Below are 27094 nucleotides of genomic sequence, written 5' to 3' on the forward strand. Positions count from 1 at the left end.
TCTGGGTGGTGACACTTCCAACGATCGAGCAAATCGAATCATATTTACATATCCATTATTTATTTTAGACAACTGATCATTTGTGCAGGTCTATTTAGATGAGCCGTTGACGCCTGCACAAAGTTTATGTTCTTTTTAACAAAATAGAAAACCATACTAATGCAATTACTGTGTTTCAGGGAGTTACTGAAGCATCATCTTCAATAATATCATCAATGAAAGTCTATGAGGAGCCCGAGGTATGGATCTTGACAGTTCCATCTAACTAGATCAACAATGCGTGAATAATTGTCGTTTGAATGTTCTACACAAAGCGTTCATTCGTGTTTTGCTATTGAGATGTACGTGGGTATTGGTCCCCAAGTACATTTTGTGTTTTCGATATTATTATACATACTAATGAAAGTTCTATGTTTCAGGGAGTCGATGGAGCGTCAGTGCGTGATGGATGTGCTTATCATGAAAATATAGTCGTTGCAGCGCAAGAGGAAGTGGAGACATGCACACACGAGTCGGAGCAACAGCGTCCTGATGTTGAAGTTCGAGGCAAGAAAGTTTCAAAGAAAAGAAAGCAAAAGAAGGTTAGGGTCCTGGTCACTATATTATGTTGTTTTTCACTGTTAATAGTTCAATACTGTAAGTTGTGTTTAAACTGAACATCCCTTTTCCAATCTGTCCTCTAGTTGCGAGTGGGTGTACGAACTAGATCTACACAGACAGTGAAGCGAACGAGAGATGTTGCTTGTCAAACCTTTTGGCAGGGACTTGAGACTGGAGCATCGTGCCAATGGGAAGAATATGAAGTGATTGACAACGGAGCTATACCACATCCAGCCATTGAAAGTGAATGTCCTCCTGGTAGTTCGGATGCAGTCGGAGATCAATTCACAGAATCCACACCCGCAAAAACTAAGACCGCGAGAAAGTTGAAGAAATTGTTTTATTCACCCATCGCCGGAGAAGGAACAGATGTTGCAATGGAAGAGAATTAAGTGGACGACAATGAAACACCATCAATATCACTGAACATAGGGGAAGACGATATCAGAGATTCTACCTTTCATGTGAGTGACATGTCCTCAACGTTACAGGCCGAACCAGCTGGGATGCAGAGCGACAGTATAAGGAAAGAGGCCAAATTCATTGTATTCGATAGTTGTTTGATATTATTATTCGGATGAAATGTGGGCATTCGGTTTGGTGGGGGAAGTATGTGGGGAGCCATTGATTAATGTGACTCGTGCAATTCGAGGCACTAACCTTAAAATACATGCCACCTGTACAAAATATCATCCTTTCTCATGGTCTGCACAACCCATGCTGGGGCAACTGCCAGCAGGCAATCTACTTTGGGCAGCGGCTGCACATTTTAGTGGTTCAAGTTTTAAAAAGTTAGTCTTTCTTTCAATTTGTGGGAATCCATTTCATTGCGAAAACTCAGTTCTACAAATACCAAACCGATTATCTATTTCCAGCCATTAGTGAAGCTTGGAGAATGGAAAAAATGTCTATTGATAGTACATTCGCAGGCAAACGGTTCAGGCTAGCCGGTGATGGACAGTGCGACAGCCCAGGATTTTCAGCCAAGTACTGCACCTACCACTTTCAGGACATGGAAAGTAAGAAAATTGTGAGTTCGGTGGTCGTGCAGGTGTCACAAAGTACATCCTCAGTGGCCATGGAGAAAGTTGGCTTTGTGGCATCATTGCAAGAACTACAATCGCGGGGAATGGTGATCGACCTGATAGCCACGGACAGACACGTTTCAATTGCCAAGACAATGAGAGAAGAGTACAAAAATATAAATCACCAATTTGACGTTTGGCATCTTGCAAAACAATCAATAAAAAAATGTCGGCTGCAGGTAAAAAAAAAAGATATGCAAGGTATTTCTCAGTGGTCCAAGTCAATCAGCAACCATCTTTGGTGGAGCTCAAAAACATGTGGAGGGTCGTTGGAAATTCTACTGCAAAAATGGCGGTCAGTAATGCTACACTGTATCAACGTTCACCACTGGACCACAAACCAACATTTCCACAATTGTGAACATGGCCATTTGTCCACAGAGGAGGCACGGAAGAAGAAGTGGTTGATTCCTTCATCACCTACTCACAAAGCCATTGAAAAGATTGTATTTGATAAAACTATAACAAGAGATTTGAGGGGACTCACGGAATTCTGCCACACAGGAGATTTGGAGGTGCTCCACAATATGTGCCTAAAGTACAGGCCAAAACGATTGCATTTTGGCATGGAGGGCATGATAAATCGGACTCTTCTAGCGGTCTTGGCACATAACCATAATGTTGGCCGTCAACAAAGTAGGACGACCGGAACTTTAGGGACGCATCGCTACAATAAGGCCTTCACTAAAAGAAGTAAACAATGGGTGATCAAACCAGTGTTTGAGGATATGCAATATGTGTTTATTGAGAGACTTATTGTTGATGTCCTAGATAGGCACATACATGGAGTTGTGAACGAACCTCTGCAGGGGACAACTGCATTGCCACCCAACATTGCCTCTGTTCCATGTCCACCTAAAGCAGAGCTCATTGAGAAATACACATCACGGTTTAAATGATTGTTCTCTCGAGTCTCCTCATGTCGCAGGCCCATTGTATATGTGTATCTATGTAATGTGTAAATAAAAGTGATTGCTCAGTGTACATGCAATGTGTCTCTCCACCCTTGCCCCTCCCTTCACCGTGCAGTAGTGCGAACCACCCGGGTGTCACCTGTGACTTTGCTCTCGAGTCTCCTCATGTCGCAGGCCCATTGAATATGTGTAGCTATGTATTGTGTAAATAAAAGTGATTGCTCAGTGTACATGCAATGTGTCTATCCAACCTTGTTCATTTGCGCATTAAATTAAACCAAACAGTAATATAAATCATTTTTCAAAAAATATAGAATGTCTCTGTATTTATGGTTCTCTGGGGCTGCAAAGCACGCAGACAAAATGCAAAGATGGAGTGTAAATTTCAAGTCCTGTGAGATGGCCTTACACTGAATGTAGCTAACTAGGAATGTGTGCTCGTTCAAAGTGAAGGTCAGCAGCTTTGATTTTTTGCTCGGGTGCCGGAATGGCCCACGACTCAGAATAAGGTTCTATTGTTATTTGACCTTGACAGGCCGGGACCATCCCGAAAGACTTCTTTTTGGGGGTGTGGTGCAATAACGTAAGAAACGATAATGAATAAAATTTCAGAAACGATAGCCATTTAATGTTCGTTCATTAGAAGAAATAACGTCGGCATAGAAGGAGTGGTATTTCGGGGCTGCCTTACGCACAGACACAATGGAAAATGCAAATATAATGTAAGTAACTCTTAAGATGAGTTGATACCGCAATTTAATTACTATACAGTAGTTTTAAAGACGGGTTAAGTTGTACTCGTTCGTTCTATGTGGCATATTGTTTTGTACCGCGCACTATCTTGAGGAGAACCATCTCCTTTTACGGAAGCACCTCAAAACCTTCCTCTTCGCTTCTGCTTTCTCTCTCCCTCTCCCCTGCTACAACTGGTCCACTGTCTGCGACCTCGGTCCTGGGCCCTTCCACTCTCCACCTGCACTGCCTCCCTGTCAACCCCTGCACTGGGGGACTGTCTCAGTATCCTACAGCCCCCCCTTGACGTATAATACCCAGTTGCACTGTCCTAGCTATGAAATAATTTCCCGACCTAATATATAAAATGAATAATTTTAATAAAGATCTGATGGTGAGACTAATTTCATTTTTTATGTTTTTCAAACGGGTACATCATTCATTATTGTATGTGTCTCGAGTACCAGACACCGGCGGATGGCTTTTTTAACCGCCAGTTGCTTCTCCGCGTGAACAACGTTACCACCCTGACCATTTTATGGGACGATCGCCAAGTACAAGTATGCCCTTACGCGGTACTAACGGCTAGATGCAACATACAGACCATTGTGGTGGCCTAGTGCCTCGTTGTTGGAACAGCCATGCGATTATCAGTGCGACCAAAGAGCTTATTTTATCGTAAACCAACACCCTGTGTACTGCACACGAACATCGCTTGCCTCAAGACGAACTATTTTGGACCGAGAGCAAAGAAAAATGCAAATCGCTGAATATTCTCAAAACATTTGATGTCAAATGTACTTTACCAAATTTACAATCTTGCGGTTTGATTTAAAAGTACAGTTTCATATTCCGAATTGTGGCGCGCTGTGTTGTGAGCTAATCTGTGTTGATTTCCGGGTTCTGTGTGGAGTCGCGTAGAAGACGCCTGGGCGCGTTTGCCTACGCAGCACAGTCACGTCACGGATAGAGGCGGGGAATATGAATGTTTTGATAAAGTCTGTTTCAGGGGCGGGGGATTTGATTTAGTGCCGCAAAAGCAGGTGAGCCAGGGCGATGCGGGGAAATGATAGGATTATCAGAAAATGGCGGCTGATTTCGAGTGCGTTAATGGACGAAAAGTCGGGTAAGGTCCATAGGAAAGTTTTCTACGATCTACCGAGTTATGCTTAAAAACACATGGCCGAACCGTAGGGACAATAAAAAAAAAAAGTCCCGGAACTATCCTTTAACCCCCAGAAGGAGCGCTCGCGCTCCTCGACGTCCGTCCCCGGCCCCGACGGGCTCGGCTCACGCCCTGCTTATGGGGATGAACACCTCAGCGACTAGGACGCACACAGACCCCATAGGCCTAAGCATACAACCCACGGCTCTTCTTCGTCGAGGACGAAGGATCCATCAGCGCCGAAGGGGACGCAGGGCACTCCGGCGTCGACCTCAGACCGTAAGGGTCTCAAGCCCCACCCGCAAACGCAGCCGCGACCAGCGATTGGGCTTTCATCTAACACGGGCGCTACCTCAAAAACATCCGACGTAACGCTCCATAGAGCGGCCGTCGAGAAACAACGCGTAACGCAGGCAACGCCGACTCCAGAACCCTCTACTGACGAACTCGTCGTCGAGAGCCTGGCGAGAATTGTTTCCGAGGACAAACGTAAGCGGACGACGAAACAGACGTCGAATACCGCACCAAAAGATATAGAAACGCCGAAAAAGCACAAGAGTAGCCAGGAACTGCCCCCTTCATCTAAAGGCACTTCTGAACTACCGGAGGGCTTTTCTGAAGGCGACGGAAACATTTCGTCGACATTGTGGGAGCGTTCTAAGCGTTTGGAAGGTGAAAACACTGATTTCCCCCCTCTAGACTATTCAGGGGTTCCCCATGAGACCCTTGAAAGACTCCATTCTTGTATGGAAAAAATGGAAAGGTTTTTGGGTAGCCAAAACCCACCCACAACCAAAAGACCAAGAGAATGGACCCAGGACGACCCTTGGGTCAAGATTCCTGGGCTGTTTCCCCCTTCTACAGACGCATATGACCTCACTGAAGAGGAGCAATACCTCCAGGAAGATGAGTGTTTGGGTGAAGAGGAAGAACATGAGGAAGAGAGGTTTGAAGAAGACCCTTACACTAGTGCAGGAGCTTTTGAAGAAGATACAGCTACCTCACAGCCCTGGCACTCCCCATCAGTGCAGCCTTGGCAATCCCCATCAGTGCACTCAGACCCTGATGTCTTTCACCCTTCTCCTCCCAAGGACTCACCTATTGGAAACACCTCCCCCATAGATGACCAACCTTCACTTAATGCACTATTGCGCAAGGCAGCAGCGCATTTTGAAATATACACAGGGGAGACTCTTCCGGACATAGACTTTGTAGAAAAGGTTATTAAAGAAAAAGCCCCGGTCAGTCAGTCTATTCCGCTCCTGGCTTCTATAAGGAGAAGAATAACTCCTTCCCTTTCCAATCCGGCCTTAGTCAGAGGGGTCAACCCTCGAATAGAAAAGCTCTTCGGCCCTTCGTCCTCTGACCCTTTGTACATCAGGGGACATTCTATTCCGGACTCCCTTGTAGTTACTAATACAAGAAAAAGAGCGGGGGTACCACTATCTACTAGTGAGGCACCACCTGACAAAGAGGGCAAAAAGCTCTATGCACTTGGGAAGAGAATCACGACCTCCGCCGCCTTCTCAACTAGGATTGCAAATAACAATTCCCTACTAGCTAGCTACGCAGATGCACAGTGGAGCAAGCTGCGCAGCGAAGCAGAGGACGCACCAGAACCCCTGCGTTCACGCCTGCTAGCTATAATATCAGAGGGAACGCTTGTAAACCAGGGCATCGTAAAGAACTCCTTAGATGCCGCATAGACAGCTGGCCGTTCCCTGGTTCAGGGAATACTTCTCAAACGCCATGTCTGGCTGCGCAATTCGGGATTTAAGCCGGAAACCCAGGCTTCCCTGATAAATAAGCCCATAGAACAAACACATCTGTTTGGAAAAGCAGTTGATGAGGCCCTAGAACATGCGAAGAAAGAGTTTGATACCATCAAGACTCTTGACCAAATTTATAGGCCACCTAACAGACGCAGCTATGGCAATAGACGCTCCTTTCGTGGCCAACGCCAGCAGCAAAGCCAACAGCAATTTTACTCTCCTACCAACTGGCCCTCTAACCAAAGCACCCAGTTCAGTCAAAGAGGCCAACGTCGTGGCAAAGGAAGAGGGCGCGGCTCCAGTTCCAAAGGCCACGCGTCCAATACCAACAAATGACCCGAAGATTCGGGTCCCCTCCCATGCATCACCGGTCGTGGGCCGGCTAACATCGTTCCTTTCAGCATGGGAGGGAATAACGTCAGACCGCTCGGTATTATCCACCATAGCCCACAGATACTGCATCGAATTCAACGGTTCCCCGAAATACAGACCCCCACGGAACCGACGCATGACACCGGAACACCTCACTATTCTTCTTCAAGAAGTAGAAGAGCTACTGAAAAAAGAAGCTATAGAGGCTGTCCCCCTATCTCAGGTAACAGAAGGTATTTATTCAGTGTACTTCCTTGTACCCAAAAAGGATTTAACCATGCGCCCTGTATTAGATCTGCGTCCAGCGAACAAGTTTGTCAAACCCCAAAGGTTTCGTATGGTGACCTTGCAGGAAGTAATCCCACTGTTATCACAGGGGGATTACATGACAACACTAGACATGAAAGATGCATACTTTCATATTTTATTGTTGCCAGCGCACAGAAAATACCTCAGGTTCAAGATAGAGAACAAACACTACCAGTTCAGACTACTACCCTTCGGGATAGCATTTGCACCAAGGGTATTTACGAAAGTACTGGCAGTAGCAGCGGCCCACCTACGCAGGTTATCCATCCCGGTATACCCTTACCTCGACGACTGGCTCATAACAGGGGATTCTTACGAAACATGTTTCTCCAATACCCAAAAGACCGTAGACCTTTTGTCCCAACTGGGCTTCTCCAAAAAAAGAAGGAAAAGAAGTCCAGCTTAGACCCCAGCCAAATCAAACAATTCCTAGGGGCTCTAATTCGAACAAAGGACGGCCTCGTCTTCCCCTCCAACGAGAGGTTCCAAAACATGCTGTTTCAGATCCCCTGTTATGTGGCAGGTCGAGAGGTGACGGTACGCAAAGCAATGCGCTTGCTAGGGATGATGGCGTCATGTATTTATTTGGTACCTCACGCGCGCTTGCGCATGCGCCCAATGCAAGAGTGGCTTTACAGCAAGTGGTGTCAGGCCAGCGGACAATGGGACGATCTAGTGGTGGTCTCGCAGGCCTTGGTTCTCTCGCTACGGTGGTGAACAAAGGAAAACCTGTTATTAGGGAAAACATTTGCCACACCCGCAGTGGAAGCCACTCTAACCACAGACGCATCCCTTACAGGATGGGGAGCTCACCTATCCCATCAGACTGCTCACGGAGTGTGGACTCCGAGTTTAGCATCCAAGCATATAAACCTGCTGGAACTACTAGCGGTGTTCAAAGCACTGAAAGCCTTTCAGGAACACTTACAAGGAAAGATAGTAATGGTCCTCACAGACAGCACCACAGCCATGTACTACCTCAACAAGCAAGGGGGCACTCACTCTCCAGGACTGTCCAAGCTGTCCCAGAATATATGGAAGTGGGCTCTCAAACACAACATGTTCCTACTATCACAACATGTACCAGGGGAACTCAATCTGCTAGCAGACAAACTCAGCAGAGACTTCCCCCTGCCCAAAGAGTACGAATGGCAATTGCACGAAGACATCGTCTTAGACGTCTTCACGCAATAGGGATTCCCGGAAATAGACCTGTTCGCAACCCTGGAGAACTCACAATGCCAAAGTTACGCCTCCAGGTACCCCCAGAACCAGTCCAAGGGGAACGGTCTGTCGATTCAATGGTCAGGGAAATTTGTTTACGCCTTTCCCCCCCGACTCCCCTCCTCAACAAAGTGGTGCACAAGATGCACCAGGAGCAGGTTACCATGATACTAGTGGCCCCAATGTGGGCCCGGCAGCCATGGTTCGCTCACTTGATGGAGATGTCCCTATCTCCCCCAATGAAACTTCCCTGCCCGTACAACATGCTGTCAGAAGACAAGGGCAGGACACTGCATCCATGCCCTCAGACCATGAACTTAGCAGCCTGGCTCCTGAGATCATAGAATTTGGACATTTACATCTCCTCAGAGATGTATGGACATCCTCAGGGAAGCCAGAAAACCTAATACTCGCCACTGCTATTCTAGCAAGTGGAAAAGATTTGTCATCTGGTGTAGAAGTAAGAACATCAACCCGGTTGACTGCTCTGCCACTAACATTATTCTGTACTTGACCCATTTACTGGATTCAGGTCTAGTGTTTAATTCCATTAAAGTCCACCTAGCGGCACTTTCTGCATACACCACTTCCCAACTTAAAGTGTCGTGGTGGAAGATACCAGTTATCAAGGCCTTCATGGAAGGGGTAAAGAGAATACACCCCCCGATAGCTAACCCAGCTCCCGGATGGGACTTAAACGTGGTACTTTCTAGACTCATGGGCACTCCTTTTGAACCCATGCACAAGGCAACTCTTAAATACCTCACTCTTAAGACTGCTTTCCTAATAGCTATCACCTCCATTAGGAGAGTAAGTGAACTACAGGCTCTTTCTGTACTAGACCCCTTCGTAACAGTTCACAAGGATAAGGTGGTTCTTCGCACACACCCAAGGTTTGCACCAAAATTCATCTCGAAATTTCATGTAACCCAATCTATAGAACTACCAACGTTCTTTCAAAACCCTTCCAGCTTGGGAGAAAAAAGTCTGCATACACTAGATGTACGCAGAGCTGTCATGTTCTACATGGAAAGAACCAGAACACTGAGAAAGACTAATCAGTTCTTTGTCTCGGTGGCAGCAGGAAGAGAAGGAGATGCAGTCTCTAAGTCCACTATATCTAGATGGATTGTACAATGCATCACTCTCTGTTGCACTCTTGCTAAGAGAGAACTACCCTTCAAGCCAAGAGCACATTCCATTCGAGGCACTAGGGCTTCCATAGCATTCATTGCAAATGTTCCCCTTGAGTCCATCTGCAAAGCGGCTACCTGGAGTTCTGTGCACACCTTTACAAAACACTACTGTCTAGATGCACACTCTAGATCTGACTCCCAGGTGGGACAGGCAGTATTAAGACATCTTTTCTCTACTGTTCCTTCTCATAACCCACCGCCAACTCCGGGTACTGCTCGCTAGTCTATGCACAGCATGTGATTCTAAGCAGATTAACAAACATCAGAAGACAATGCATTACTTACCGTAAAAGCATTTCTGATGGTTGTATCTGCTTAGATTCACATGCGCCCGCCCTTCCTCCCCGCTCGGATGGAAGGAACATAGACATCCTTTCCTATATTTCTCTCTTTTCTGTACTCACTCACGTCTAGAAGGCTCCCTCAGGGCAGAAAAATACAAACAGAGGGACCTCGACGCGTGAGGGATTGTGGGTACAACGCACGTCACTATAGGGATAGTGTTACAGACACGCCTTGTCAACGTCCCCTTTTCGACTACGAAAAACAAAATGCAATACTCCGCAGTGACCACTGGATGTCGGACCTATGCACAGCATGTGAATCTAAGCCGATACAACCATCAGAAATGCTTTTACGGTAAGTAATGCATTGTCATCTGGCACACATATTCCACCACAGTTCCACGGGAGGACCAAGGTGTTCCAGCGAAACCTGGGAGGTTCTGTGTGCCATGCCAGCCTCGCCATTAAGGCCTTCAAATCGGCAAACAACTCTGCTCCCTGCCACACCGGGATGTTCTGAAACATAAATAACAGTTTAGGGACTACTATAATTTTGACAATGGCAGCTCTGCCTAGTAGGGTCAAAAGCAGAATGCACCATTTTTCTACCTTATTCCTCAGGGCCTTCAGTTATGTCAAGTGATTATCCTCCAGCAAGGACCAGGATTTCCTGCTGACCCATATGCCCAAATATCGATCCGACGTGTGCTCCCACCTATACCCTCCAACATCAGCTGGCCTAACCGTAGCCTCATTAAACGGAAATAGAATGGATTTTTACCAGTTGACACAGTGACCAGAGCATTGACCGAATACAGCAACTTCTTGCGACAAGGGATGCAGGTTTACCCTGGGTTCCTTGAACTATAAAATTGCATCATTGGTGTACAATGACACCAGCTCACTTGACTCCACTCGCAACCCCCCCTCGCTCCCCCGCATCACCAAGCCACGTCCGAGATGGAACCTCTGCAGCCTGGCCGCAAGAGGTTCCATCGCCAACGTGAAAATTAACAGATAAGAGGCACCCCCGTCTAATGCCACAGCCCAGGTTAAAGGGTGCTTCCCAAACAACCCAACCTTAGCTGTTACGCCAGTATAAAGAAGTCTCACTGGGACCCCCACCACCTCTAAAAGGTAACCCCACTGAACTGAATCGAACGCCTTTTCCATATCAAGTAAGGCTGTGAACGCCTGCACATTAGGATCTATTTGAGCTAATATAGCGAACAGCCGGCAGAGGTTCAGCAAGGTCTACCTCCCCGAGATGAACCCATACTGGTCCGGATGAATAATTCCTGAAATGAACGGGATCAGTCTGTCCGCCAGGACCTTAGCAAAGATCTTGGTATCTAGATTAATACTGCATATCTGGTGTTATGAAGCTCACTCGAAGGGATCCCTTCCATCTTTTAAGATTAAGGTCACCACAGACTCGCGCATTGTAGGGAGCAGCTGCCGCGAGTCCAATGCTTCCTCCCAATCCTCCACCATGTACTTAGCGACCTCCAGCCCCAACTCCTTATAAAATTCTGCTGTTATGCCATCAGACCCAGGAGCCGTGGGAAGTGAGCGGGCAGCAGCCAGGATATCATATACCGTAATCGGCTTAGCCAGCACCTCGACCACCTCTGGATCGAACTTCGGTAGTGATGCTGCATCCAAGTATTCAACTAAGTCACCTATGGCCAGGGGTCTCAGTGACTTTTACACACGTACAAAATATTGCCAAAAAGCATCAAGGATGGCGTCTGACTACACTACCACACGGCCATCCGATCTGCTTATTGCCGCTATATCAGAGGCACCTCCATCCTGCCTCAGCATTGCCGCTAGTAATCGACCGGGTCTACCCACCATCACCTCGCCATCGTCGGGCCCGCCAGGTATTTGATCTTGCAGTCGGGCCAAATCGTTGAACCGGTCCAGAGCCCCCCTGAACCCGGCCCTCGCATCCATATTACCCAACAACGACATTGTGGTCTCAGCGACCTTGATCTCATACTCTACCTCTTGCAGCTGTCGCCAGATTGTTCTCAGCACCCCAAGTTCCAGAGGCATTCCTCCGGAGGACCTCCTTGAAAGCCTCCCATATAGAGGCCGTTGTGCCCACAGAGCCTAAGTTATTCTGAAAGTATGACTGCATAATACTGACCACCTCACTCCAAAACACTGTCCAACTTGGCCGTGACCTTAAATCGCCAGCGAGGTCGAGGCACCCCCTCCCGGCCCATATCCAGCGACCACATGACAGGGGAGTGATCCGACAGGGTTCTCGGGAGCAGCACACAGTCAAGCGTCATACGCAGCAAGGACGGACCAGCAAGAAAATTGTCCAGATGAGGACGTGTTATGCACTGATGAATAAAAAGAATATTCTTTCACCCGAGGATGGCGCACACGCCAAACATCTTGCATCCCCAACTCGGACCTACATCTCTGTACCGCCTCAGCTGCTTGAGAAAAGGGACAGGCCGTGCCGGCAGACCTATCCAATGACATTCCTAGAGTGACGTTGAGATCCCCTGCCCACGCAATGTTAGTATGCATATATTTATCACAGCGGGATAGGAGTCATTTGTAGAACCCGGGCCGTCCACATTAGGGCCACAGATTTTCACAAATGTCACCGGAGTATGAGCCCAGCTTCCTGATGAGACTTCCCCTGTGGATCAATAACCTTCTCGAACAATTGAAATGGAAGCAATCTATGTATCCGCGTCATGAACCCAGCCGAATACATATTTCTTTGTTTTATTTGTTAGGCGCCAAAAGCCTGCAGGCATCGGGGCCACAATGAGACAAATACATGAACGTAACGTATAGGACGAGGATGAACGAGACAATTGGCAAGCCAAGAACGCAGAGGGTCGTTACTTAACTAAGGAGCCATCTTCATTTGAAAAGGAACGTTTTCAACTTTTTTCTGAAAATGAGGTTATTGGGTTCCAAATCCTTTCCTCCGACGTATTCCTCATCTTAGATATCTCCTTTCAGCTCTGCTGGCCTCGGAAAATTTTTTCTTTAGAGGGCGCTGCGCGTCGACGTCCTCCGAGTCGATGTCCCTCGACAGCCGCCGTATCGACGTCAACGTCATCCTGGCTATAAAGGCTGCGCGCAGCGTCCATTGCTCAGTTCCTTTTTTCCGCGCTTACTCAGTGCCTCGGAATACCATTGCTCAGTTTTGTCAGGTTAAACCTATTTACCTCGAGTTATTCGATACAGTACTCGATGGCTTCTTTGTCGGAACCGACAACTCCTCGATCTGGCTTCAAAAAATGCTGAGATTGTGGGAAAAAGATGTCGCTGACTGACCCTCACAGAATTTGTCTGTGGCGTTTGGGAGCTGAACACCATTGTTCGGAGTGCGAGGACTGTATGTCCATGACAGCTAAGGCCCTGAAGGAGCGTAGGGGGAAGCTGGAGAAAGGTAAGACTTTTAAAGCTTCTTCTTCGTCGACGAAGTCGAGACATTCGTCTCCAGATCTCGGAGTGGGTCTCATCATTCCTCGAGATCGAAGCACTCGAAGAGGAGACGTCGAAGATCCCCTTCTCCGTCTTCCTCTTCCTCTGTTTCGCCAAAGAGAATCCCGTGCCCCACGAAACATAGTTCCCGGGCTGAATGGGAGGAATTCCGCAAAAATATGATGAGCGTCTTCGAGAAAGCGGCCTCGACCCCCTCGAAGACTGCCGAGAGCGATGCTCTGGTCGAAAGACCCGAAGGTCAAAAACGCTGCGAGTCGCAGTACCCGGCGAAGGAAACCTCTCGAGCGCGTCACAAACCCTCGAGTAGGACTATGACCTCCAAACCTTCCTCGAAGGTTCCGTCGACGTCGATGTCTTCGCTGTTGTCGAAGGGACCTTCGACGCCGTTGTCGAAGGGACCTTCGACACACGAGTCTGTCTACTCGACGCCAGCTTCGACACCAGTGTCGACGCCAAGAAAAGTCACGGTTACGACACACCCAGTGACTATCCCCAGGTCCTCAATGGCTTCGAGATTGTCGAGCAGAATCCCAATTCTGTCGAAGTCATCGAGGCCTCCGCCTTTGTTTTCGACGCCACGCTCGAAGCCTTCGGCGTCGACGACATCAACGTTTTCGAGGCCGATTATGACAAGTTTGGCACCCTCTGCCTTGGAAATGGGGTTTACACCCTTTGAGTTCAGAACAATTGAGAACTATGTCCTCAATTATGGAAGATGGTGAATTGTCTGAACAGGAAGACACATTTGAGTTGCAGGGACCTTTAACCCCAATTAGAGAGGAATTTTCCTCTGAAGAACGCAGGTTAAAGGATCTTCATGATTCCTTACATGAGGCAAGTGGATTAGACACCTCCCCTGAGGTGGAGTTTGCTAGGCCAGACCCGGGGGAGCATGCTGAAACCCCCTATAGAGCCTTAATGGCCAGGATCACAGAGTTTATGGGGTGGTCTGCACCTTCACAATCTTTCCAACAAGATGACCTCACAGATATTCTTCACAAAGGCCCACAGGAGGATCCTGTGGTGCCTTTTCATAAAGCTCTTCAGAGTAAGATTATGACGAACTGGGAAACCCCAGATGTCGTCCCGGCAGTAAATAAAAAACTGTCTACAAAGTACAGGGTATCCTCTACAGACCCAGAGTTTTTGTCAAAACACCCATCCCCAGAAAGTCTGGTGGTACAGGCAGCATCCTCTACCGATGTCAAGACGGCTTATCCTACCGTCCCACAGGACAGGGACGATAAAAAATATGATGCTATGGCAAAGAAAGTTTTTTTCGGCATGTAGCATGGTGTTAAAATCTATTAATGCTACTTGCACCCTTGCTAGATTCAGCCATACACTTTGGGAGTGTGCTTCTACAGCGGCTGACTGCATCCCGGAGGGAGAGGAAAGGGAGGCGTTCCTGAATATCATACAGGGCGGTAAAGACGCTATGTGCGAATCCCTCCAGACGGGCATTGATTCGGCTGACAGTATCAGCAGAGCAATGGCGGCAAGTACAACAACCAGGAGATTCGCTTGGTTGAGAAAGTCTGGTTTTGCCCCAGATGTGCAAGCCAGGCTCTTGAACATGCCATTCGATGGCTCTTCTTTGTTCGGGAAAAAGGCGGATGACAGTTTAGAGAAACTGCAAACTTCAAAAGCAGCAGCAAAATCCCTAGGCGCTGCAATCCGTCAGACACCTTTTCGTCCCACAGGAACCTCTGCGAGGGGCAAGTCCTTTCGCTTCTACTCCGCATTCGGAAGAGGTAGAGGACGACCGGCTCAAAGGGGACAGAGAAGAACTACCCGAGGTGGACGGGGTAGATATTCAAAAGCCGCAGCAACAGCAGGTGCCTCTTTACCATCGGCATCTGCATCAGCCGCCCCAAAACCACTCTGAGGACTTTCCTCACAGGACACTTGTAGGAGGCAGGTTGACTCACCATCTGGCGGTATGGCAGGCTATCACGTCAGATGCTTGGGCATTGGAAACAGTTGCCCAAGGTTACTGCCTGCCTTTCCTACGTATACCTCAGAGTCATCCACCGGGGATCAGCTCTCAGAAAGCTCCAGATCCGCTCCTCTTGCAGGAAATTTTGGACCTGCTAGAGAAAGGTGCCATAGAACCGGTACCTGTAGCGGAGAGGAACAAGGGCTGGTACTCCCCTTACTTTCTCATTCCAAAGAAAGACGGAGGACTGAGACCCATCTTGGACTTGCGAGAATTGAACAAATTCCTCAGGAAAGACAAATTCAAGATGGTCACTCTTTCTCAGATCCTCCAGGCCCTTCAGTTCCAGGACTGGTTGGTATCTCTGGACCTTCAGGACGCTTATTTCCATGTGCCTATCCATCTCAAACACAGGAAATACCTGAGGTTCGCAATTGGCAACTCTCACTATCAATTTCGAGTGCTGCCATTTGGGCTGACCTCCGCCCCGAGGGTCTTCACCAAGTTAATGTCGGTAGTGGCGGCAAGTCTAAGGAGGGAAGGGATTCATGTCTACCCCTACCTGGACGATTGGTTGATCAGGGCTGTTTCTTCGGAACAAGCTCAGATCCAGCTAAATCACGTGTGCCACTGCCTTCACAGACTGGGCTTCTCCCTCAATTTAAAGAAGTCACAAATGATACCATCGCAGAGACTCCAGTTCATAGGAGCGATCCTGGACACTTCCCTGGGAAAAGCCTCGCCACCAGAGGTGAGGGCTCAAGATATTCTACAGATGGTTACCAAGTTCCAACATGCCCAACGTCTCCCAGCCTTCGACTTTTTGAGGTTGCTAGGCCTCATGGCATCCTGCATTTTCCTAGTGCCAGAGGCTCGCCTGAGAATGAGATCCCTCCAGTGGGCACTGAGGACTCAGTGGTCACAATTCTCAGGGAGAATGACAGATCTTCTTCAGGTTCCCGACAGGGTGGCTCGAGACCTTCAGTGGTGGGCCTGTCAGGAGAACATTCTGAAAGGAGAACAGTTTTGGCAACCCTGGCCAGAGATATCAGTAGTCACGGATGCCTCAATCACGGGGTGGGGAGCCAACGACTTGACCATCAGCGGTCGTTGGTCTCCATCGGTGTCCAGACTACATATCAACCTGTTAGAGCTGAGAGCCATCAGACTTGCGCTGAAGGCGTTCCTGCCAGCTGTACAAGGGAAAAATGTCCTGATAATGACGGACAACACGGTGGCCATGCATTACCTCAACAAAAGAGGAGGCGTAGGATCAGTACCCCTGTGCAGAGAGGCGATGCAGATCTGGTTTTGGGCAATCCAAGAAGGAATCTCTCTATCGGCAGTTCACCTAGCCGGAGAGAAGAACTTGACAGCGGACGCTCTGAGCAGGCAGAGCACAGTCTCCCACGAGTGGGAGCTAGCTCAGGAAGTCCTTCAAGAGATCTTCGCCCTTTGGGGAACCCCTCAGGTAGATCTGTTCGCCACCAGCCTCAACAGGAAATGCGATCTGTTCTGCTCAAGGGAATTTCCCCCGAGAGGAGCTCTAGGAGACTCGTTCATAGTGGACTGGTTGTTTCCGCTTCTGTACGTGTTCCCACCGGTCCCTTTCATTCCTCAAATGATCAGGAGGTTGAGAAGATTCCGGAGAACCATGATCCTAATTGCCCCGGATTGGGCCAGGAGAACGTGGTACCCGGACCTTCTAGACTTGTCTATCTGCCCCCCAATTCGACTTCCACTCAGAGAGAACCTACTCTCACAGAAGGGGAGGTCAGGTTCTCCATCCAGACATCAAAACCCTCAACCTTCACGCTTGGCTTCTGAAAGGCTGAGGTACAAGGTTTGGGACCTCCCTGATGATGATATGGAGGTGTTGCTTTCGGCAAGGAGGCCAGCAACAAAGTCTTTATACCGCTGCCGTTGGAACAGATTTTGCAGCTGGTGTAGAGAACAGAATATCGACCCTTTTTCATGTGGTACACCAATGGTTTTGTCCTTCCTACTATATTTGGCAAATTCAGGCCTTCAAGTTGGCACCATTAAGGGCTATCTCGCAGCGCTATCCATCTTTAAACGCACTGCGGAAGAACGATCCTATTTCAAGTTACCCTTGGTAATACAATTTGTAAAGGGGTTAACCAATGTTTATCCCCCAAGACCATTCCAAGTTCCCCTATGGGATTTAAACTTAGTCCTAACTTTCCTGATGGGCACACCTTTCGAACCACTCCATTCTTGTCGTTAAGATTCCTTACCCTTAAAACTGTTTTATTAATAGCACTTACATCTGCTAGAAGGGTGAGCGAATTACAAGCTCTTTCTTGTAAACCCCCTCACACTATCTTTCACAAAGACAAAGTTGTCCTGCAAGTGAAGCCTAATTTCCTCCCAAAGGTGGTTTCTGAATTCCATATCACTCAGAAGATTACCCTTCCATCTTTCTATCCTCCTCCTCATTCGGGGAAAGAGGAAGAGAGGTTACACAGGCTAGACCCTAGAAGGGCTTTAAGTTTTTACATCAGTAGACTAGCCAGGATAAGACAGGCAGACCAGCTGTTTGTAGGTTACACTGGTCACAAGCTGGGATTACCAATAACTAAGCAGACCATTTCCAGATGGATCATTCTAGCCATTCTGGAATGTTATAAACTGGCAGGGAAAGAGCCCCCTCAAAACCTTAGGGCTCATTCGACCAGAGGTATTGCAGCTTCATCGGCCCTCAAAATAGGTGTGCCGGTTAAAGACATCTGTGCGGCCGCTACATGGTCGTCTGTCCATACCTTTACACGATTTTACAACTTGGATTCCTCCTCCAGTCAAGAGATTAGGTTTGGAAGGGCTGTACTACATTCTATTCATCAATAGAAGACGGCATGAAGTCAGTACTCCCTCCTCCAATAATAGAATACTGCTATGGGAGCCTATCTAAGATGAGGAATACGTCAGAGGACACAATCCCTTCGAAGAACAAGTTACTTCTTACCTTGTAACGTTCTTTCGACGGGATGTTCCTCCGACGTATTCCTCATCGACCCTCCCATCCATCCCCGCAGTTCTACTTCCCTTGTTGTTGCAGTTTACGCTCCTTCAGGGTGATTAGTTTAGTCCAGAAAGAATTATTTTGGGCTACAAAACGGAACTGAGCAACGGACGCTGCGCGCGGCCTTTATAGCCAGGATGACGTCGACGTCGATACGGCGGCTGTCGAGGGACATCGACTCGGAGGATGTCGACGCGCAGCGCCCTCTAAAGAAAAAAATTTCCGAGGCCAGCAGAGCTGAAAGGAGATATCTAAGATGAGGAATACGTCGGAGGAACATCCCGTCGAAAGAACGTTACAAGGTAAGAAGTAACTTGTTCTTCTAAGCCATTGGCTTTCTTATTGTGGTTGACTACAATGAATCCCTGATCTTCTGATCTCCACACTCGGGCCAGCGTGTAACTGACCATTTTTGATTTTAGATGGACCGGGGCTTTGCCATTCAGGCACCTGTATGTCAGAGTCAGTGATTTGAACAGGATACAGTCTTCAACCTTCAGCCAATGTTGATCCTGTTTAGCATTGCTGATATGGTGTGATCTTGCTTTTTGCTTGATAATTCTGACTGTGTTGTTTTGAATGAATTGGTGTTTTGTCAAGCATTGTTTACTAGCACCAAGTAAAGCACATTACCATAGTCCAGGCGAGAAAGGATGGTTGTTATGTTCTGGTAATGGTGGTGCAATTTACTTTGAGTAAAGGTTTAATTGCTCTCAGCAGCCTGATATAGTAGGAACAATTTTTGCTCACTTGCATGGGTTGGGAATCTGAGCTCATGTAGGCTTCCAATGTCAAAGTACCTTTGTCCATAATCCCTAGCATTTTGGTCTGCAGGTCAAGTATGGCAGTCTCTGTGCTGTTGGCAGCACGGAAACCCGACTGAGGATGCAAAATCTCATTGGTCTCTACGTATGCCTGTAGTTTTGATGCGGCAATCTTGTCCATTACTTTCAGGGTGAAATTACAGTTGATCAGTCTAAGGTTACCCGGTTCGCGTTTGTCGAGATTGGGCTTTTTCACCAGCTGAGTAATAGCCATTATGTATAGTATCTACTGGATCCCCAAGCTCTAGCTACCCCTTAGTTTGCCGCTCCAACCAGGTGGGTCTCTTACAGGAGGAGTACCTTTGCACCATGTCGCTCACAATAATTAATCACCTTGCGGGATTTGCGCAGATTATTCAGCCCTCGCACATTCCAACGTATATTGCAGCCAGCCATACTTCCATGAGGCCAGTCATCAACTTCGCTCTGCATTCTCAGGGCCAGGCACCGTCTTTCCCTGAACCTCCTGCATCCCACCCCTCGCCTGTTGCCCCTCCCCCTTTGCCCTCCTCCTTTCCACACCAACTACCAACAAATACCCCCAAAATCCCACCCCCGCCAACACTGCCCTACCCCAACTTGCAGTGATGTTGCTTCCCTCCAAACCCTCACACAACTTGTAGGTCAACTTGGGTAGCCACGCCAACATGCCGACAGGATCACGTCAACGGCCATCCGAGGGAGGCCATCGTTACACTAAGGATCTCCAGCTGACTGACCGATTTATTACATGAACTGACAATGCATATGCTCACCTAGCACACACACATTTATGCACACCTTGGTGTCGGAATGTTCCTCCCTTCACCAAGATACACTCTACAAGCCATCTGTCAATAAATACTCTTAACATCAGGCTCCGGGTCATTAACTGCAATAGCAAAGCACATCTCTAAAAAATCTTGTACTGCTCCCGGATCAGTGAAGAAGTGAGTTTTGTTGCCTTGTACCATCCGCAGTCTGGATGGTTACAGTATAGCGTACTGTAGACCCCGATCTCAAAGTGTACATTTTGCAGGCAAAAGGACAGACTGCCTTATGTACCGATGGTTTAAAGTCTGGGTAGAAAGACACTCTGGCTTCTCCATATTTTACATCGCCAAGTTTACGGGCCCTCTGGGGGGGGGGGGAATCATGTTTCGGTCTCTGTAATTTAACAAGATAGCAGTAACCGACCACAGATTTTGACCATGTCTGGGGGCCTGCTGCGTTATACAATGTGCTCTTTCGACCAAAAACTGTGACTCCCATCCAGCAGCTCACCTCATTAATGAACCGAAGGGAAGTTGGTCACGTCCGCATTTATAGAGTGGTCCCCCGGTTCCAGGGAGCGGTCGCTGATCCTCATTTCAGCAGCCCCTGCCAATCTCACTTCAAGCGGAGGGAGCGGGGCCCAGAAGGGGGTGTGTGTGTGGGTGTGGATCTCTAATCCCTAGTCATAGGAGCAGCCACTGGTTCAACAGCTTTGTCCGTTGCGCTGGTTGCGCTGCCGGGCACCGCCCTCTCCCAGCCGGTTCACTCAAATGTTCTCTGTCACCGGGTGGGACACGCTCGCAGGCACCTCTAGTGTCACATCCCCAGCCTGTGGTGCTGGCCTTCGCTGCTGTGTGCCTACGGCTGCATTCAACTTTTTATGCGTCCCTCCGGGCTCTCACCTCACGGCAGACAATGCAGCCACTCCCGCGGTCCAACGTAAGCAGGCAGGCTCACCAGACCCTTCCAGAGATTCGCCATATCAAAAAGCTGTAATGTGTGCAGTGATACCGGTGTACAGCTTCCCTCTTAAAGCCTCACCACCCGGAGCGCAGTAGGCTGCAGCCATGTTTGTTGCAAGCTTGCGAGCCCTCTCCCGTCTCTAGGTTTTTAAGTAGACTTAATAAATTTGCCTTAGCCAGTCTACAATGTTTGTCAAACCATCCCACATAGGGGCCCTTTTTCGCCTTGGACAAATGTCCCCCGATAAATCCATCTCTGATATTTCCCATCAACTGCGTAAGAGTTTGAACTGTTACCACAGGATTAATAGCAGGATTCAACAATGCCTCTAAGAGAGCCATATTATCCTTCCTAATATTTCTCCCCACTACGGCGTTAGTTGAATTATTCCAGCTCAGTCTTTTGGTAGTATTACCTTCACAAACAATCTGTCATTTGGTCAAATTGGTTACCTTTTAAATTGGCACATGGTCGAGAGCGCAATGGTCACTATATAACTCTCCCTTACTTGAAAATTCTTAACTAGGCTCCACATATTAACGGATACAAGAAAGTAGTCTATGGTTGAATTCACTCTTGTGCTTCTAAAAGTAATTGCACCAGTAATATCTCCCCCAAATCTGCCGTTAGTTGATCCAAGGCCTACTTCCATCATCCAATGCCAGAAACCGAGCCCATCACCACACATCCTCATGTTTGTCATCTGAGGCAGGGTAATGCCTAATACCCCACCTTCTCCTTGATCAAAAAGACCTATCAGCCCTTTACCCATCTTCAAATTTAGATCACCCCCCACCCCCACACAATCATTACGTCTTTGTTGCTTGTTTGTTTAAGTAACCTATTAATTCTCTATTGAAGGGCTTGGATAGGTCCCAAGCCATATTTCTCTGAGGGGCTATTATAAATATTGATGATATACACCGGGAAGGCCTCCAGTGGGATCAACTTGAGAACTTGGATCAGCGTTTCCCATTTAACACTTCAATAATTTCACAAGCCAGTGAACCCTTCACCGAAATCGCCAGCCCTCCATAATACCTCCCGCTCAATCTTTTTTTGCCTTTACCTGATAAACCAAATAACCATTGAAAACCAACTCCTTCTTCCCTTATCTCTCGCAAGAGGATAATCACAGACCCATTCAAATTCTCTTTTATGGTACTATCAGATAATTTTCCTCTAGAACCCGCAATACACCAAGACAGTATTGACATTGTTTCTACGCGTTCAATTGTACTCACAGGCCTAACTGCAGGCCAATGATGGAATTTGGTAAAGGGGGCCCTGCTACTAACAACTCGACCCCTTCAATGTTCAACAGCACAACTGTTTCAGGCTCAACCATTAAAACAGGATTTATTCGTGGCCAATATAGTTCTTCTATTGCCAATCGAGGGTCAAATCTATTCGATAAAAAATATTGTTTTGCACTATTTGTCTATTAACCCTCCTCTTTGTGATTGGCCCATTGTAAGCACTACCCAATGCCTTTGCATTGGGGTGTTCTGTAAATCCCTCCTAGATTGGAAAGCCAGGTTCAGATCAGGATAAAAGTATGACAGAGGGTCCATCCTGTACGAGGAACTTCTTGAGACATAAATAGAGTTAGAACCTAATACATATGATGCCACTTGCGAGGAATCAAAAGAAACAATAATACAATCGCCATCAATAGATTTATTTAGTAACCTGACCCACCCCACCAGCCATCATTATAGATCATGTATTCATTTGCGGCCCATGAAGGCACATATTTATCCATTGGGCAACTTCATTCATCAATCCAGTTGTAGTTCCATAGGATTCATTAAATAATGTAGCAACCCCTCTATTATCCCCACCAATGTTTGCATACAAAGCCTCTATGTGCATACATATGAGGCATTGCACTTTGGGGTCAAAATAAGTGCCTTCAACAATGTTAATGAAATGTCCAGTGTCCTTGGACATATGACCGCATTTCACGTATTTGCTTAATGAAAAAATCGACATAATTGGATAATGGTTCCAATATTAAATCCTTGCCGGAGACTATAGGGAATATTCCCTTGTGGATTATAGGGACTGTGTAAAATATAGGTATCCTGATTTTATTAGGAGTTAGACACCATTTCTCAGCAAGAAGCCGAGTTTCTATCATATGCCGCTTGGACCTTATCTAGAATAGATTGTTTTAGTACCATTTGTGGGGGTCATTGTCAAAGATGGAATAGACATCACTATTAGTGACATGTTGTAGGCATTCCACAACATAATGTTCGGTGTTAATCATAATGGCTGAGCCCTTTTCTGTGGGCTTGATGGTAAGTGATATGAGAGTCATTTATTTTAGAAAAACTCAGTCGCATAGGTTTCCACAATATCAATACCATCTTCTCCATATCTTTGAGCGCTTGTTTCTCAAACAACTTTTGCTTATCTGACATGCAGGTGCTAAAGGGAGTGAACGTGGAAGGGGCTCTGAGACAAGCATCCCCAGACCTGTTTCGGCCTTGTTGGGCTTCATCAGTAAGGAGCAGCTTGGGTCTCGAAGCTCAGCAGGCACAGGACCCACATCTGGGCATATCCGTCCCACTCTGGGTTACTATAGCAAAACACAAGAGGTGATGGCTGGAAGGTTTAGAATTAATCTTAACCTCTGGCATTGCTCACTGATGATGCCCAACAAGGCAGAAACGTGTCTGGGGATGCTTATATTCTCGTGCATAAGGGATATGACCTAGAAGTTTGTGCTTCATGGCCCCTTTTGTAATGGCTTGGCAGGCGAAGAACAATGGTCTGGAGGGTTGCCTAGAGCAAAGCCAAGGTTAATATTAATTTTAAACCTTCCAGCCATCACCTCTTGTGTTTTGCCTTCTGAGGAGAGTCAACTTGCTCTTCCATTCGGAGGGGCGGGTCCTCCGCCCAAACCTCAACAGCCTTAACCTTCATGCTTGGCTACTGAGCCGCTGAGCTAGATGGAGTGGGACCTGTCGGACAATGTCCTCGATGTGCTCCTTTCAGCTTGGAGGCCTGCTAGGAAATCCATTTATGCCTGCAGGTGTCGTACATCTTCGATTTGGTGCCGGGAGAGGAACCTGGATCCTTTTTTATCCTGTCCTCTATCCCCTGTGCTGGATTTTCTGCTTTCTTTGCTTGAAGATTTGCTCTGTAAAGGGTTACCTTGCTGCTATTTCAGTTTTTAAGAGGTCACCAGAACAGGGCTCGTTCTTCCCAATTTCTACGGTTATGCAATGTTTGCAGGGTTTATGTAACCAGTTTCCCCTCTGCCAGTTTGTGGTTCAGCCGTGGTATTTCAATTCTGGGTTTGATGTTTCTTATGGACTCATTTTGAGTCCCCCCTTTTCTGTTATGTTCGATTACTCACCCTTAAGGGGATTTTCCTGGTTGCCATCAATTCCGAGAGACGTTCGAGTGAGCTCTAGACGTTGATGGTTTTTCAAAGAGAAAGTGACTTTGAGACTGGGACCCTCCTTTCTGCAAAGGTGGTCCCGGATTTCCAGTTCTCTCAGAAGATCCATCTTTCTGAGTTCTTTCTCCTGCTTCACCCTTCCAAGGCATGGGAACTATTCCATAGGCTGGATATGGTTCGGATCCTGAAGTTACACATCTCTCGTGTGAGAGGCTAGGAAGAATGACCAGCTTTCCATTGGTTACGCTACTGCTTGTGCTGGCAGGGCTGTTCTAAAACGGACCCTGTCCAGGTGAATCATTCTTTTACCACAGAATGCTATGATCTGGCTGGGAATGATGTGCCTGAGGGTCTCCAAGCTCCTTCTACCCGAGGCCATCTCTGCCCTGCAGAGGGGAGTCCAGGTCCTGATGGCAACTGGGGCGTCTTTTCACACATTTGTTACGCCTTATTGCTTGGATTCCCTTGGAGTCAAGGATGCCTGGTTTGGCAGGGCAGTCCTCCAGAGTTTTCTGGTTTAGGTGATCGCTTTGCTGCCTCCCGCCTACAGGTTACGTACCGCTTTGGGAGTCTATTATAGATGAGAAATCAGTGGGAGAAAGAGTCTGTTAAAAGAGCAAATTACTTGCCTCTCTGTAATGTTCTTTCTGATCGTTCCTCCCACTGATTTCTCAGCACCCTCCCTGCCTGCCCCTCTTGTAGGAAGCTAGTACACCATCGGTTCTGCAGTCCCTCGGCTTCAGAGTTTGCAGAAAAGGGTGGAATTGAGACCAGGCAGAGAGTGGGGAGATCTCTCCTCTGCAGTTGTCTCCCTCTGGAATGGCCTCCCTGCCCCTCTCAAGCTTGAGCCGGACAACCTGAAGTTCCGCAAGCAGCTCAAAACTTTCCTCTTCACCTTTCTCTCGCTCCCCTGCTGACCTACCTGTATGCTGTACCGACAGATTGCTTGGTTACCCTCAGAGTCTAACTGGGTACCAGGCTCTTTCTTGATTAGTCACCCATGCACTGCTTCCGGGCCACCCACGTACTTAGGGGCTGTAACTGTAACCCTACAGTCCCTTGTTCTCCTTGCACTACCCTCCCTTGCACTCCCTCCCCCCTCCATTTCCCCTTGCACTTCTTGTACTTGCACGATCTGAATGACTCGAGGCCTAGTAAGATGGTTTGTCTTGTAGACCCTGTCTGCTCTCCCTTGTCTTGCCTAGGAACCTTTGTGTATAGGCACGTTATAAATTACTTATCATATCACGGGGCGTGGCATTGCTATATAGAGTGGCCTGATGTCCTATCTGGTGCGGAGCAAGTAGAAACAACAGGCAGATCCGACCTAGAGCCGTGCTGCTCCCTGTCATGGCAGAAAAGTTTCCATAGAACAACTCTGCTGGGAAAGCGATATCATAGATAAGAAATCAGTGGGAGGAACATCCATCAAAGAATGTTACCGAGAGGTAAGTGATTTGTGCTTTACCATATTTATGTCCCTTTGTAAAATATTGTCATAAATTGACTTTTGTGGTAATGTGAATATTGAAAAAGCTATTGTTTATTGATAATTAGATAAAGCTATGTACTGGCCATCAGAATAATGATACTTTATTCTTTCACAGCTTAGCAATCGATGTGTTCGTGCCAAAATCAACATTGCTTTGATTTGCCAGACGTTGGTAAGCCCCCCAGAGGCAAATCGGGAAATAAGCAGAGACAATATCCAGTGCAAGATCACATATGTAGCTAATGGTATGTATGAGATGATTTTTATATTCTAAAACAATTGATGTACCCAGGGGGTGCTGCTGAGCAGCAGCAAAGATGGCTGCTTAGCCCGCAAGCACCAAGGACATCCTTTATTAAAATAAAATCTGAATACAGCGGTGTAGATTGGTTCCCTTGACGGTGACGGTTGGTCCCGGGAGCGAGGGTTGAGACATAATGTAGCAGCCTGTGAAGTGCACACGTGGGTGCGCTCCATGCGCGTCTCAAGGCTTCCACTGGGAGCGGGTGCTGCATGATGCTGCAGCTTTTTGCGACCTGCCCCGAGGCTGCAACCACAGAGACTAGGTCAAGAGAGGGCACGGGCAGTCTGCTGAAATGGGGGTTCCAGTAGGCATCCACTAATGCCAGGGTATTGGTGAAGTATGCTATGAATCGGGTGTCAGCAAATGTAATCCTAGCCTCGGCTGCAACTACTTTCTTTGATTGCACAGGGGAACACTACACTACTGCAGGCACAGTGCTGTTAAAACAGCACTTAGTAATGCTGGGAGGGGCTGCGAAAAAAAGTGTGGGCCCATGGATTCTTACACAAGCACACCTGCTAAAGAACAGATAGCGGAGACCACCTTGAATAATGCCCTATTGGGCAGCCCAGATGTCCCTACCCATATGGAGCCCTTTGTGGATGTAATGCAGAACGGTTTCGCCGCTTTCAATTCCAAGTTGGATGACATTGTGGCCAATACATTCTTTACTGACCAAGCTAGATAAAGAAAGTGGGCTCATGATGGTGACTAAAATGCGTTTCGGCGATATAGATGACAAAGTGGAACGTCACGACAAAGAGATAGCTATGGCAAAGAAGGAATTGGCAGCTTTGCCGGCTAAATTTGAGGACTTGGAGTCACGTTTGCGCTGAAATATACGCATTGTCGGAATGCCTGAGAACGCTGAAAAGGGTTCTATGGAGCAGTTTGTTGAAGACTTTTTGAAAGTTCTGCTTGGAGAAGCACAATTCTCAGCACAGTTTGTAGTGTAAAGGGCTCATCATGCACTTGTCCCTGCCCCGAAGCCTGGTGCACCACCACGTACGATTAACGCAAGGCTCTTGAATTACAGGGGCAGGGACCGAATATAAGTTGCTAGAGAACATGGGGCTCTACATTTTGGATTAAGGTTTTTGCATATCATGACTTTTCAGCTAATATCCAAGCAACCCGAAGATCTTATGACAGTCAAGCGCCTGATCCGAGAACATCAAATCCCTTATGTAATTTATTCTCTTCAAAGCTTTGCATACAGCAC

General features: G+C 47.5%; 1 protein-coding gene across 2 annotated transcripts in view; it reads left to right on the forward strand.

Annotated features, from left to right (window-relative positions):
- Positions 1-27094, forward strand: part of CERT1 (ceramide transporter 1) — a 1636484-nt gene that overhangs the window by 1405491 nt on the left and 203899 nt on the right. For both annotated transcript variants that reach the window (XM_069627469.1, XM_069627468.1), the window contains one exon: positions 25684-25813. In XM_069627469.1, coding sequence (XP_069483570.1) covers positions 25684-25813 — 130 coding nt within the window. The remainder of the gene's footprint in view (positions 1-25683; positions 25814-27094) is intronic.

Source organism: Ambystoma mexicanum, chromosome 6p, assembly GCF_040938575.1.
Source record: "Ambystoma mexicanum isolate Mex_15411 chromosome 6p, UKY_AmexF1_1, whole genome shotgun sequence".
Classification (NCBI taxonomy): domain Eukaryota; kingdom Metazoa; phylum Chordata; class Amphibia; order Caudata; family Ambystomatidae; genus Ambystoma; species Ambystoma mexicanum.